Raw genomic sequence first — 16070 nt, forward strand, 5'->3', positions numbered from 1 at the left:
TCTACTCCTTTCTCTATTTTACTACTAACTTGCATACTAACTCTAATCGAAGGGGGCCTGTAATGTAAAGGGAGGATAAGCTGCATGAACTACGACAGACCCCTAGGAATCCCTTCAAGAGGAGACAAGACAAGCGGACTTAAACGCAGAGGAGGACTGTTTCTGAAGTGAAGTTCCAACGCGGTGGGTGAGTGAGGACCGTGGTTTTATTCTACAGGCCCTCTTTTACACTGCATATACATTGGCTTTATATAGTAGACTTTTATATATTCTGAATTCCTGCACTAGATTGTGAGGTGCTTGGAAAAAGAACTGAGACTAAATACTCAAACAGAAAATAAAAGAAATAGGGGACTCCTGGGACAGGGCTGAAGATTGGAGGAGTAAATGATCAGGAGTTCCAGGAAATAAGAGTTAAAAATTCCCAAACTACAACATGAAAGGTAAAAATATCAAAGGGAGTGGGTCTAAGAACACCCAAACCGGTACGATTAAGAAGTATGTGTCACAAGGAAATGTTACCCCAGAAAGAACCCAGGGAATAAGTGAAAAAAGTGAATCGGAAATAAGTCTGGATAACAGCCCAAGACTTTCCCTGGGCCCAGTTTACAATAGTCATATGGAAGGTATGGAATCAAGAGAGCTGGAAAGAGGTATGCAACTACCTAATAAAAAAGAAATGGAGGAGATGTTTAAAGGTTTGGAAAAATCAATAAAGCAAGAGATGGGGATGATTCGGGAAGATCTGGGACAATTACTAACTAGGGTGGAGGAAATGGAGGAGAAGGTACAAGCCCAAGCTCAGACCATCCCAAAATTAGAGAAATGGATAATTGAAGATAGAAAAGAACATAAGAGAATGCTTTATAGGATGGAAGAACAAGAAAATAGAGAAAGAAGAAATAATATCAGAGTTAGAGGAGTACCGGAATTGACACAGGGGGAAGATCTAAAAGAGCTATCTGGTAAAATCTTGAACTTTATAATGGATAAATCGGATGAGGAGATGTTTAAACTGGATGAAGTATACAGGATTGGGAAGTACCAACAAGGAAATGGGGTAGAAAAACCAAGAGACATAATTGTTAAATTTCACAACTATGGAGATAGAGAAAAGATATGGAAAAAGATCAAAGGAAGATCAAATATTACATATGGTGGGAAAAATATCCAAATTTTTGCAGATTTGACAGCAGAAACTTTGAGAAGGAAGAGAGCATTGAAACCCCTATTGGAAACGATGAAAAAACAAGGAGTGAAATACAGATGGGGTCGTGACTTAAGCTTAATTGGGTGGAGGGATGGAATAACAGCTATCTTAAGATTCCCGGAGGATATGGAAGAATTTTGTGACAAATTTGGACTGCAGAGACAAGTGATATCTGGCTGGGAAGGGGAGGAGGGAGAGTTGGATATTTGTGGGACAGGAAAGTGGCAGCTGGTTAAAAGAGGAAATAGAGAAACAATAGATAAGGGAATATCGGGGAGGAGGGGGGGACGGTAAGCGGTCATGGGTAGAGTCGAACCCCTATAGAGGGATCAAAAGTGGAATATGATCCAAAGGCATAGGAGGCCTAGGGGGGGTGGGAAGGCGGGAGGGAGGGGGGGGAAGCGATGGCAGGAGGGGAGGGAGAGGGGGGGTTGGGGGGAGGTAGGGGTGGGAGGGGGGAACGGGAAGGAGGGAGGAGGGGATAGGAGTGGGGTGGGAGGGAGGGGAGGAGGTATTGGATTAATACTCTGCATGACAGATGGGATAAAGAGGAAGAGGCAATCTGGAAGAGAGATGGATTTAATTGGGAATGATGGAAGAAATACAGTTTATAACCTATAATGTGAACGGACTGAGTGGTCCAGGGAAGAGATTTAGGCTATTTAATGAGTTACACCATAGAGCTACGTCAGTGGTATTTTTACAGGAGACACATTTTGAGATAGAGGCAAACGTGAGGTTGAAATCTAAATACTACCCAACATGGTATTATGCAGATTCCCCAATTAAAAGAGCAAAAGGGGTTGCAATAGGTTTGGCAAAGAATATGAGATTTGAGTTGGAAGATAGAAGAACCGATCCGGAGGGGAGGTTTTTATTTTTAAAGGGCAAACTTCAGGGGATTGAGTGTACTTTAGCCAACATATACTGCCCTAATAAAAAACCGGAGATGTATATGAAAAGTTTCTTGAAAAAATTAATGGAATTTAAAAAAGGGTGCCTGATAGTAGCTGGAGACCTAAATTTCTGTATGGACCCACAAAAGGATAATACCTCTTCCGTGCAAAGAGAGGGGAGTAGGTCTCTGAGAGCTTTGAAAAAAGTGATGCATGAATATCAACTGGTGGACACCTGGAGAATAAAGCATATGAAGGACAGAGACTATACCTTCTTCTCTAATGCACATGAGATATACTCGAGATTAGATTACATCTTAATAGATCACCAACTTATAGACCATCTAGTTAAAATTGACATAGAGACAAGGACGTTCTCGGATCATGCTCCGGTAGTAATGAAAATGGGATGGGGAAGAAGGTGGACTGGAGGATTAGGGTGGAGGTTAAATGAGGTTCTTCTTTTGGATGAGGACTTAGTCCAGAAAATCGAGAAAGAGATAAAGTTATACTTTATGGAGAACGAAACAGAGGAGGTATCGATAGCTACAGTCTGGGAAAGCCACAAGGTATTTATAAGAGGAATCTTGATAGCGGCAGGAGCAAGGAAGAAAAAGGAAAGAAGAGAGAGGGTCAGTGGGCTTTTAAAAGAAATATTGGACTTGGAGCAGATTCATAAGAAGAAAATAACAAAAGATACGAGACAGAAGTTAATGGATAAAAAAGATGAACTAGAGAGGTTGATGGATGAGGAGAAGAGAAGAGTATACAACAGGGTTTTGAACGAGAGATATAAATGGGGAGATAGACCAGGAAGATATTTAATGAGAGCCCTGAATAAAAAGAAAAATAGGAACTATATAGAAAAGATAAAAAGTTCAAAGGGGGAGCTGGTCCATTCAAATAAAGAGATTATTAAAGTGTTTACGGAGTATTACAAACAGTTATATAATATTAGTCCCCAAGGCCCCCTAAAAGAAGCTCAAGAGGAAATCAATGAAAAAAAGATGACATACTTAAAAAATGCGGGATTACCAAAACTAAGTAAAGCACAGTTGAATACCCTAGATGCAGAAATCTCCCGGGAAGAAATTAAAATAGCATTAAAAGGCACAGTGGGGGGGAAAAGCCCAGGTCCGGATGGCTATACAGTTAAATACTATAAGAAATTTAGTGAAGTACTGTTACCCAAGTTGGAGAAATATATGAATGCCCTGGGAGGTGGGATGGAATTGAGGAGAGAATCCCTACAGGCCCATGTAGTACTTATCCACAAGGAGGGAAAAGATCCGTCTCAGTGCTCCAGCTATAGACCTATCTCATTATTGAACACAGATACTAAACTGTATGCAAAGGTGTTAGCAAACAGGTTGAGAGATCTTATGCCTGAATGGATCCATGGAGACCAGGTGGGCTTTGTACCGGGGAGAGAAGGTAGAGATAATGGCCTGAGAACCCTGATGCTAATTCAGAAAAGTAGGAAAGGGAAGACCCCGGTGGTGCTCTTGTCAATTGATGCAGAGAAGGCATTTGATAGAGTGGACTGGGGTTTTATGATGGACAACTTAAAAGTGCTGGGAATAGGCGATAGAATGCGAGAGTGGATAAGTAAATTATATAGGGATCCCACTGCAATTATCACGGTAAATGGGGAAAGATCAGAACCCATTGGAATGTCTAATGGTACAAGGCAGGGATGTCCATTGTCCCCTCTGCTATATGTTTTGTCACTTGAACCTCTGCTGTCAACAATAAGAAATAGTGGAGCGGTAAAGGGAATTCAGATAGAATCCATAGAACATAGAGTTGCGGCCTTTGCGGACGACTTATTGTTCTATGTGGGGAATCCCCGAATAACTCTCCCAAATATAATGAAGATTCTGAAGGAGTACGGTGAACTATCAAATTTAAAAATTAATCCAACAAAAACAGAGATCTTGAATATTAATATATCGAAGAATGAAAAAGAAAAACTACAAAAAGAATTCCCCTTTATATGGAGAGAAAAAGAGATAAAATACCTAGGAATAAAACTCACTGCCTCATCTAAGCATTTGTATAGATTAAACTATATCTCTTTGATAAATGAGATTAGAGAAGATTTAAAAAGACTAGAAGGAGGAAACCCATCCTGGATAGGACGTATAAACCTAGTTAAAATGGTAATCCTGCCTAAAATACTGTATAGATTTCAAATGGTACAAACGGAAGTACACTATAGCAAATTACTGATAATCCTATTATGAATTCTCATTAGCTTAAATGGGTCAAAAGCTAAAAGTAAAACTGCTGGCTCTGGATAATTTTAAGTGTTGTGAGTTTGAGGGTTAGAATAAGGAGACTTATAGATGTTACAATTAAAGTGATACATTTGTTGTACTTACCATCAAACGGATAGAGTGACTTGCAATGACCTATGGCTGGAAGAGGGTCATCATCATCATCAAATTCATCAAACTCTGAATGGACGTGAGGCTGTGACTGGATTCTGCCCTCTTGGTTGGCATCTTCTGTGTAGCTTCCTTCCGGGCTAGTGAGACACAGAATGTATTTAGATGCATGCTTTAATCACTAGTACCCTCAACAAACATACACGGTCATTTCATGTGTTGGTGCAGAAGACATTAATTTGAACTACTATTTCAGTGATGTCACTCCTATTTATTAGTGAGAATGTGTTTTACTCTTTCCCTGTATTGTAATGGTGTTAACAAGCCACTGAAGCTATTTCGGTTGCTATCCATTTGTTAGAAAAGAACACGAAAAAAAGCAACCACCTTCCAGCTAATGATATTTACTACTCCAGTGTTCATTAAAGGATATCGCACAGTAATATTCTTCTACCAGTAGGATATCCAAAAGCCGTCCCAAGTGAGGAAAGGGATAGATACTTAACAGGAATACAGGGACAAGACTTTTCAATCCAAGGAAACAGAAGCAATCAAAACACTGCCTGTAGGACATCATGCCAAAAACTATTACACAGTTGCAGTCACATCCACCCTGTAGAATTTGGTAAACGTGTGCATTAAAGACCACCTTTACAGACCTGGTAGGTCTGATAGCAAACATGGCCCTGTGCTCTAGAAGAATGTTCAAGGGTCTGGCCACTACTGGAGGCCCCAATTCTTTTGTTTGCATCTGTGTCCAACCTCCTGAAGAGTGCCCTCCAATGAACAGCGGAGTTAATCTTTCAGTCTGCATTTCGGGTACTCTGATCAAATTTGAAATTTAAATAATTCCAAGCATCGGCAAGTTATATATAGCTGTAAGCTTGATGAGTTCATGATGTTTCTTGGTCTAAATTCATATAATCTGAAGTTCACAATGTCATGTGACCAGGCAAGGGATTTTCTGGATATTCAGATTCAGTTAGGTCATGATGGTCATTTGATTTCAGACTTATATCGAAAGCCCTCTGCAGCCAATACGATCCTCCACTCTGAAATCGCTCACCTGAGTCCATTGAAAGAAAGTATACCATACAGTCAATACTTAATACCTAAACTAATCTGTAGCAGGGAGGAGGACTTTTTCCATGCCAAACAGCTTCAAATACGACTATTACAGAGGGGCTATAGTAGGACCTGTTTAAAAAAGAGCCTTTAACAAAACAAAATCCAGGTCTCATGATTCTCTTATCTACCGTGTTTCCCCGAAAATAAGACACCGTCTTATATTTTTTTTGGCTCAAAAAAACACACTAGGTCTTATTTTCATGGTAGGTCTTATTTTTTAAATGTCCAGGTGTGGACAGGGGTTGCAGAGGTGAGCTGCAGGCCGTTGTGGATGAGGGTTACTATAGAGAGGGCCAGCTGATGACAGTTGTGAGCTGCAGTCAGGTGTTGCAGGGGTGACTTGACAGGCGAGTTTCCGAGAGGGTGCAGATATGAGCCGCAGACAGGGTGCAGGGGTGAGCTGCAGACGTGGGATGCAGAGGTGAGGCCAGGGGGTGCAGAGCTGAGCTGTGGCCAGGGGGTGCAAAGGCAGGTTTCAACTCAGCTCACCTCTGCACCCTGTCTGCAACTCACCTCACTCAATTTACCTCTGCAACACCTGACTGCATCTCACCTTTAAACATCCTTCCCTCCCCCTCCACTGCCCTCTTATGGTTAGCTAGCTTTGCAAAACACAGCTGTCAGCAGCCGGCCCCTCTCTATAGTAACTCCTGTTTCGGGTCCTATCTTCCCACACAGTGCACCAAGCGCACTTACTCACTGCTCCACCTCTTCCCCACTTGCTGGTGATCACCCCTGTGGCATCGGCTTACATGAATTATGCTGCAGGAGGAGATTCCCCACCCCTAAACACACTGCACCCGCAGATATCTGTTCCTTCCCTGTCCCACAGTGAGTACAGAGGTAGGGAGGTTCTGTGGGAGCGGATGGTGCTGTCACTTCAGCCACGCTTCTGTGTTTATAAGAGACAGTAGATATGGGTGTGCGCAAGGCCAGTGCCGGAGGAGGGGGAATGGCGTTCCGCCATGTTTCAGCTGGAAAAAAGCCCTAATCACAACTAGGTCTTATTTTCGGGGTAGGCCTTATACTTTAGCAATTTCCAAAAATAGCACTAGGTCTTATTTTAGGGGAAACAGGGTATACGAAAAAAAAAAAAATCTGTAACAAGCAATAACACTCGCCGCATTACACAGTATTCCCAGTAGCTTTCTCAAGTAGCATAGATTCTACAACAGCACTGGCACTTACTAAAAGAATCCGATGGTGGCAAAATATATAGGACCCAAACCACAAATTACTTACCGTCGATCCAAATCACTGCACGACCATCTTATACATAGTCATTTAAGCAACAGTGCATCTTTCTCTCCCATAACCAGGCAACATAGGGGTACATCTAGATGCGGCAGATGTAGTTTTTGTAGTTGGATCTCAGTAGGCAATAGTGTTTCCCTACCTAATGGACAATCTTGAACTCCAAGCTGTGAAATTAATTGTCAAACTGTCGGTGTGGTGTATTACATGAAATGCATATGCAAAGCACTTTATGTGGGTAAAACAAAATGACCCTTTTGGGAAAGAATTCAAGATCATGTTTACCTAATACAGAGTGGCAAGATTTCATAGCTTTAAGGCAGATTCTATTAAATTATTTTCCTTGGAACATGAAGAAGCATCACAAAGAGGTGGTGACACAAACAATCGTCTCCTCCAGGTGGAGACTAAACAAACTTTCCAGCTGGAGGTGACCAAGCACTCTGGAATCAATGAATATATTTGTTTCAAACCCTTCCTATGAATACATCCTTTCAGAAATTTAAGTAATGTTTGACTTAAGCTGTATTGAACTGTGAGCCATGTTTTATATATCACACTCTGAAAACAATTCACATTGTACAAATATGTTTTTCAAATATGTTTTTCAAATATGTTCTTGCAGTGGCATATGTCATTTGGGACAGACATATGCTTGTAATAAATGGTGGATTGTAGCCCAGAGTTAAAGCAACAATTCCTGGTGAGGTTTTGCCATGGTCAACTGTGGGGAGTGTAGCTGTCCGTAGGTGCATGTCATGAGTTGCGATGAGGTCTACTGGATATGGAAGTCAGCTTTATCATGTTTTATGGTTATCTTTATATGATTGCTGATGTTGTACCATACACCTGGAATGGGTGTTGATTGGTGTTGCAATTGTGGATGCCAACTCATGATGCGCCCTTATGTGCACATTTATGAGGATTTGGTTGTATATTATACTTTGATACGCAAGAATGGCACCATCTTGTGGCCAGACAAACCTGACTTCTAGAGCACTGACTGTTCCGCCCTGGCTCGCTCTCTCCATGGAGTTTTACACTCCAAATTGTGTGGTCCAATGTCGGTGTGATTTGTTCTCTGGATTGGATGTTACTCGGGCAGGGACTTCTGATTACCCACCCTGCCATCACTGCACATGTGCATATATTAGGCACGTGTGGTGACACATCCACCCACGCCTGCGCAGTACCGATGTCCGGACACCGGCAATGGCATGGTCGGAAGTGGGGAGTCCATCTTTCCCATATATAACCCTGCAGTAAGTTGGACAGGGCTGCAAACTTTACCCCACTGGACGCGTTGAGGTCATTCTTAGCCACATCACCCACCTTTGAAGGTAAACCTTTATGTATAGTGGGAGGGATCTTTTTCATGGGCTATACTGGAAGTATGGGCCCTGTTTACCCTTTACTTTGGAACTTTTCTTCTTGTTTTTGGCCATAGGTGATACTGGGCCTACCTTATGTAACATGTGGACAACTCTTCATGCGCTTACTCTTATGGTTAAGCTCCAATACAAATGAAGTATCCCATATCACACAGGTAGTCCTCTCTTACATGGTTACAACTCCTCTTTTTATGGTTTTGGTGGTGTTTCGGATGTGTTCGTATATGTCCCTCCTATATTACATTTTGTGCTTTATTTTGTCTAGTATTTCCGAGGGACTACTAGTGGAGAATGGTTTATGGTCTCCTCCCCTCCTTTATCTTGCCCACCACTTCATTCGGCATAGACTTATGGGCACAATACTTACCTCACATGTTGTATCATCTGACCATCAATCTCACCAGTTGTGTTTTGGGCATCCACCAAATAGCTACTAAGCACCCTTTAAGGGTTGAGATATAAGTGGCTGTACACTATTCATATAAGCATTATCTGTGTATTCTTTGTATATTAGTTTATGTGTATATATTATTCTGTTTTTTTTCAGCAACCCCTGAAGAGGCTTAATGTGAAACACAATGGGTTAACGCCTACATCAAGTGCACTTCTCTTCCTCTTGGTTATAGAAATATGCTGCATTTTATGCAATATGTACCATCTTAAATTTTATGCAATATTATTATGTGTGTATACATGTGTGGGGGAAGTGTGTTTGGCAGGGATGGCAAAACTGAATTCTATAGGCTTGTTTTTAGGGGTTTTGTACCACAAAATATTTTAATAGAAAATAAACATTGTGTTTTATAATTTGAATCTTGAGTATATTTCTCAGAGGGATAATCTCGGTTCCACTACAATCCCAATACTTTTTTGTTTTCATTTATACATAGCTACATTGGTCCAGCTTGGACCAATGTAACCATGTACAGTACTGGGGAAATGTTTTAGGCAGGTGCGAAAAAAGCTGTAAACTAAAAACTTTCAGAAATAGAAGGGTTAATAGTTTATTTTTTTTATCAACAAAATGGAAAATAAATGAACAGAAAAGAAATCCAAATCAAATCAATGCAAGAGTTCCTAGAATAATTGAAGAATTAATGCTGCTTTGAAGGCAAAGGGGGTTCACACCAAATATTGATTTGGAGTTCTCTTTTGTTCATTTATTTTTATCAATTACAAAATAGCAAGTAAACGAACAAGAGAAATCCAAAAGCAGTATTTGGTGTGATCACCCTTTGCCTTCAAAACGGCATTAATTCTTCAATTATTCTAGGTACACTTGCACAGTTGCACTGGACCAAATTAGACTATGTATAAGATGTCAGTGCCTTCCAATGTAAATAAATCCAAAATGCAGGACAATGAAACTCGTCATAATGCATGGTTTCTTGGTGTAAAAGAACTCTAAAGTCAGCCAAAGATGATGTGATTGTCTATCCTGCAGGAAAGAAAATTACTCGATTGCTCTATTATCAAAAGTCCCTTCCGTGGAGCTATTGTGTTCTCCTGGCGGGGAGGCGCAGGAGGGAGCAGTCCGCAAAGAGAACACAGTGATTATTGCTAGCAGCTATAACTTCTGGCAATAATCGCATGAAAAATCCAACAGGCCGGTGTACCCAAGTCGTACAACAATTGAATTGGGTACAATCAGCCTGCCATAGATGGTTCAAATCTCAGCCAGTCCCTGTTGAATCTTTGACCAGCTTAATACTTGTAGCTTGAAAACATTACTTCAGCAAGCAACATTCGTTTGAAAATAGGTTAACAAAGCCCCTGGGTCTCATGCTTGTAATGATCCTACAAGACTCTGCTCAGAACAGATGAGAGGGGCAACAAAAAAATTCAAGTACAGCAAACCATTACCAAAATCTGAAGACCAGACCCACAATAAGGAAAAGGGACATGCAAAATTGCACAACTGAAAAAAAAAAAAAAAAAAAAAAAAATCAATATACAACACCATGTGTATTCTTACAGCGGAGTTCCAGACGTTTTTGTGTTTATTAAAAGTCAGCAACTACAAAAACTGTAGCTGATGACTTAATAAACATATATGAGGGTCTAGCGGTGTCCCTTTTCTTCTCCACGGCACCGGCATCTCAACTGTGGGCACCAGGCCGTGACAGATTGCGGCTTCACAGCCTGGTGACCACTGCGCATGCGTGAGTTGCAATGCGCCTCCTGATGGTCCGGCAGTCTTCTGGGACCTGAGAAAGTTCCAGGAGACTGAGGGAGGAAGGAAGGAGCCAAACTTCTGGCTCACTTTGCCATGGCGAACTGAGCCAGAAGTGGGAGCATGTACCTGTCAAAACCAGGTACCCGCTACCCCCTAAAAGGTGCCAAATATGGCAGTGGAGGGGGGAGGAGCCAAACAAGCAGAGCTTTTTGGGTGGAACTTCTCTTTAATATTTGTGTCCTTTAAGTATTTCTTCCAAATATGTGCAGTAATCTAGCATGACAACATGTGCACTCTGTGCAGGAACGTCCTGTAATAAAACTGATCACTGCTGCTATCCATCCTTGAGCAGGGTGACTGGTCTTGTATCTGTAGTTTTCTAAAGCAGACTGTAGTTGCTGGACCTGCTTTAGGGACCCCTGGTCTTCTCTGTCCACACACACACACGCACACACGCCCCACCTATGATGGGCAGAATACACCCAACAGGGAAAGAAGCTTGGCACAGCAGCACGTCAGTCATACTGGCACTGCAGGCAAGTTTGCCATGAGTGTGAATCCTTCAGAATACAAAACATCACCGCATTTATTTTCAAATCAGTAATTGGTAAGATAAAGATGTATGTTATGTTTGCCTAAAAAAAAAAATCTATCAAATCCTTCAACCCAATAACTGCTGAGGAAGAAAAAAATAAAATATAGTATCCAATGCACATACATCTGCTCTCTGCACAGTATAGTTTGACATCACTGCTACTCTTACAAAACAATGTCATATTGCAAAGGCAAATTGTGCAAAGGCATTTGTTTGCAAAGTGAATCGTATATAGTGAATACAGTATTTACAAGAATTTTTGCCTGGGGTTCAGCCTTAATGACTATTCAAAGCAATAAATGCAATACAGTGGGTAAAGTTCCACAGCTAGTTCATATCAGATATTAACCTCTCTCTTCCTTGTGCTACAAGGTGGTTAGCCTCCGCACTGTGCCTCCTCTCACTCCTTTGTGATACTTTGCCTTCCACCTCTGATAGCCAAGCCTGCAAAAGGAAAGAAGAATTTGCATTTTTATCTGCATGTAACAGACCTATGATCAGAGCAGTCCTTTTGTCTTTCACGTTGAGTAGAAAATTACTCTTAAACACAGCTAAAATCAAGAGGACTTTTTTAATGAACAAACAAAATGATATTCAGGGTATTAGATTTCATTAGATTTCCATCATGCAAGAGAATACATGTTAAATAAAAGAGGCAAGTAAAAGCACCTACATTTTGAAATAACGCTGTAATGAAAATGTGGAGACAGATATGCTACTCTTTTCTAGCCCCTGAGTTGCGTTGCATGTCTGAGGCAGTTTTAAATGTAACTATTCCAAAACAATAAAAAGTGACATCCCCCTTTCAGTACACACTGCACATTATGCAACACCTCTACATGGAACAGACTCATACCTAGCAAGCAGAATATGAGCCACACAAGTTCATAGGTCTTCATATAGATTAAGTATAGAGACACACAGGCACTGCCAGTGCTTGCCTTGAGGAAGTTCTTGGAGCCAGAGACAGTCGCTAAATAGCAAAGTGGCCAACTCCTTGCTAACTTCTGTGTCAGAGTCGTGCATCAGGGAGGGGTGCCCTGTCCAACATTGCAGCTAGTATTTCAGGGCACCTAAGAAGATGGGTAAAGTATTAAATATACTTTTTTTCCCCATCACAACGTAATGTAAGAAAACCAATTCCACAAAAAAAACAAAAAAAAACAAAAATGGCACGCAAGATGTTCACATCCACAAAAGGCATGCGCACAAACTTTCATGCAGTTTTCTAGTTCTTCCCCGCCCTAACCAAAACTAAAGGAAAAGCGTTGACTATAGATGAGCTTTAAGTAGCTATTAAATAAAGGCACCTGAACTGGTGGCATCAAAGGTAAAGTGGAAAGATGACATGACCATCTGTGTATACTGCAGATATATCGTATCCATGTGTCCAGAAATAAGCTCTATAGATTATTCAAATATGGCACCTTGTTCAGTGCAAGTACAACTACTAATGCCATTGCAAAAATTCTTAATATCTCTAGTACCACATGGTTAATGATGTGGTTGTCATAATTAGGCTGTCAATTCAGGGGAAAAAAAAAAAAAAATAGGAATTTTGACATTCCTTTGAATTACATATTTTGGAGTACAGTACAGGGCACAGGAATCTATTCCTAGACCACAGGTCATATGCCACTACCTTCAGATAACCGAACACTGGCAAAAACTTTGCTGGGACCACAAGCCGAGTGTATCCATATAATCATGTCCGCTACATCAGACTCCAAGTTTTAGCAAGCAATAAGGAGATCACAGAGAAAATAAGGGAGGGACCTGTTTCCTGTACTCCAAAGTTATGAATTTTCAAGCAAGTCAAACTTTCGATTATCTTCATTGCACAGGACAGAGGAATTAAGACCTCTTAGACCATGAGACATCTCAAAGCAATAATTCAAGGGGTGGGCAAGAAAAAAAAAAAAAAAAGCCAAAAGCAGCAGCAACCGACCCATCAGAAAAACAAGCAGGGTCAGCGGACCCGAACAGACTGTTGTCTCTGATAGAATGGGCTTAGGGAGGAAAGAAGGGACTCGCTCCCTGAGGGCAGAAGCCCTAGTAAAACAAAAAAAGGGGGCAACAGAAGGTTGGTTAGTAAGTTTTCCTTGAAATTTATTCTGGAGGTTCTCTAGAAAATAAAGAAAGGTACAATCTGGTATCCACATCTGCAAAATTTTCTAGATTGAAACTGAACACCTGTAAATTTTAAAATACTACTTACAAAAAAAATGGAAAAATTAAAAAATGTTTTAGCTCAATTTCTTTTCAGTTCCGTTACCTATAATGAACCTTTATATGGATATGCCAGTTGAATTGCAAGTCATTTTTGTTTATTTCAGGTTTTTGATAGAGAGAGGGATTGTTAGATTTTAATGTGTCGCTGTAGGGAAGATGTTACTGTACTTTCTGTTGACCTTTCTTTCCTGTTCTTGATGACCAAAGATGAATCTTTCTGACTCAAAACTAAAGAAAACTAGGCCAGAATTCTAAAAAAAAGCCTATGAACAGATAGCTACAGAACTGGAGGATCGACAAGTAGGTACATTCTTATGCTATCCCAGTAATGGATAAGCAAGTTAACAAGTGTATGTGCATCACCTTGAAAAATGTTTCTTCATGTAATGCATTTGTTCAAACTGTATATAGTGATCTTCTTTGAATTTCCCTATTTAGGAAATTCAATTGCAGCCTCTACCAACTTTGGTATTTTTTTTTTTTTTTTTTTAAACAAGGAACCCTTAAAATAACTTCTGGGTGTCAGGGAACCCCTGCTAACAATTACAGCTCACTGTACATTGTACACTGGAATGAACATAGAAATTGACATACTTGGATTATTTGACACCCAGGGCTGCTCTGTAGAGCAAAATAATTCAGTAATACAAATAAAAGTAATAAAAGTAAACAAATAAAAATGGTCAGAAAATAAACTAATGTTCGCTCACATTGGTAGACTGTGGAAAGTGGCCCTTACATTGGTTGTCAGTGAAGAGCTCCCTTACTTTGGTGGCCAGTGGGAGAATGATCACCTTACATTGGTGATTATGGAGAGAGAGACCCCATTACTCTGCTGGTCACTAAGAATGTCCCCCCTAAAGACAGCTATAAAGTGTTGACCATTGGTGTCAGTAGTTATTTATCTCATAGGAAGAAATTGCCTATTAATCAAGGAGCCACTGGCAACCTCGAGAAACCCTGATTGAGAAAGGCTGTTCTATAGGAACCATCACTGTGAACACAGGAACAATGACTCTTCTAATGCAATATATATTGATTTGTCATACTAACCTCATTTTTATGAATTTCCATCCTCAGCTTTTCAATGTTACTCATTGTCTCTGCTATTTTTGGTTGCAAGCTGCCAGGGTCTCCCATTTGTGGGCTCTTCTCATACACATCTTTCATTTTATTTAGAGCCTCTCTATGGTAAGAAAGAATCAACATTATGCATTCTGGTTTATTCCTCTGCAATATTTACAGATTGTTAGCAAACTACAAATCAAACAAACAACTTGAGCACATGATATCTAAGGTGGAGTTAACAGATAAAAGGCAGACTCCAGTCAATACTGAAAATAAAGCCTTAAAAGGCACCTAGAGAACACAGCCTACATCCACGGCATTCCCATTTTGCTGAAATCCATGCCAATCTTTTTGGTAAAGCCATGTTTATAATGTCAGAAAGGAATATTTAAAAACATACTACTTTAAGCTCATGTGTACGCAAAGCCTGATGCATCAAAGTGCAGAACTCTCAAATCTGACAGCTTTCTCACAGCCACTTATTTTCAAAAAGGTTTTGAAAAAGTTTGAATGTGACTGGTGCAAAGAATATGAAGTCACATACAGACCTACCATCCATAACGGTATCTAAGAAAAATGGATGTAGTATGTTATACAGAGCTATTAAGCTAAACCAGTTTTTTTTCCAAATTTAAGCACAGCCACAGAGTTTGTGTCTTGGTGAAATCCTAAAATGCTAGCTTTTTTTTCCTGTCCTGTATAGGCAATGTGCACAGTGTTGAAGAAATCACCATAAAAATAGAGATAACAGCCCTAGGAGCTCCAAGGTCTCTTTCTAAAGTGCTTGTATAGAGAGGTTTATACAAGAGCAGTGGCAAACATGCACAGCACAAATTATCTAGACAGAAGTGGGGAAAAAAAAAAAGGGGGTCCACTTAGGCACTGAAGCTGGGCAGAGAGAAAAGGGATCATGTCCTGGTTGGGGTAGAAGTCAAAACCACATAAGGAAGTAAGGCGGTTGCATCTCAACAACACCTCATACCCATGTAGAACCAGAGAGGGTACACTCTACAGGAGAGCCTACCAACTCAAAACACACCACCACAAGTTTGGGGAAGAGCAGACAGGAGCACCAATGGGGGATCCCAGAAGAGGAGTTTTGGGGCTGCTCTGCGCAAAATCATTGCACAGAGCATGTAAATATGACATGTTTGTTATTTTAGTGGAAAAAAAAAATTTAAGTTTTACAATCACTTTACGTGTGCCTGGAGTACCACAATAGAACAAAGTAATAAAGGCAACACACTGCATATTATATTAAAGAATTCCTAGGGTTTTCCTGTCAAAACTTCACTGCTGAATGTAATGAAACCAGTAAGATCATAAATTTATTTCAGGTACTTATATAGCGCTGCCAATTTACGCAGCGCTTTACATAGCCTTTAAACTTTGAAATATGCAACAGTAGCCTGCAGCAGTCCCTTGATGAGGACACACAGGAAGGTATAATAAAGAACTTACAAGTCACAATGTCACTTACTTTTGATCAATTTCTTTTTGAAGCTCTCGGTTTAATTCATCAATTCTTTGCTGCAGTTTCTTCCGTCTTTGCTCAGGAGGAAGGTGACTAAAATCTTCTAAAGAAGGCCCCTGTGTGGATGAAAACTTGAGTGAACAGCGGGAATGGAAAATTGAGCCGGACAAGTAGAACACTCCATGACACAGCAAACAAAACACGTTTGGCCAGCAGAACAAACATTGTCTCAAGCCTGATCCCATGGCAAATTTTA

The 16070-nt window shown here is 40.4% G+C and overlaps 1 protein-coding gene across 4 annotated transcripts in view; it reads right to left on the bottom strand.

Annotated features, from left to right (window-relative positions):
- The window catches only part of FNBP1L (formin binding protein 1 like), a 215309-nt gene that overhangs the window by 15225 nt on the left and 184014 nt on the right, over positions 1-16070 (bottom strand). For all 4 annotated transcript variants that reach the window (XM_089677304.1, XM_089677305.1, XM_089677303.1 and 1 more), the window contains 4 exons: positions 15821-15930; positions 14326-14458; positions 11390-11484; positions 4491-4636 (listed from right to left, as the gene is read on the bottom strand). In XM_089677304.1, the coding sequence (XP_089533430.1) occupies positions 4491-4636; positions 11390-11484; positions 14326-14458; positions 15821-15930 (484 nt within the window). The remainder of the gene's footprint in view (positions 1-4490; positions 4637-11389; positions 11485-14325; positions 14459-15820; positions 15931-16070) is intronic.

Source organism: Staurois parvus, unplaced genomic scaffold, assembly GCF_062004578.1.
Source record: "Staurois parvus isolate SC_StPar_1 unplaced genomic scaffold, SC_StPar_1.0 ptg000183l, whole genome shotgun sequence".
Lineage (NCBI taxonomy): Eukaryota > Metazoa > Chordata > Amphibia > Anura > Ranidae > Staurois > Staurois parvus.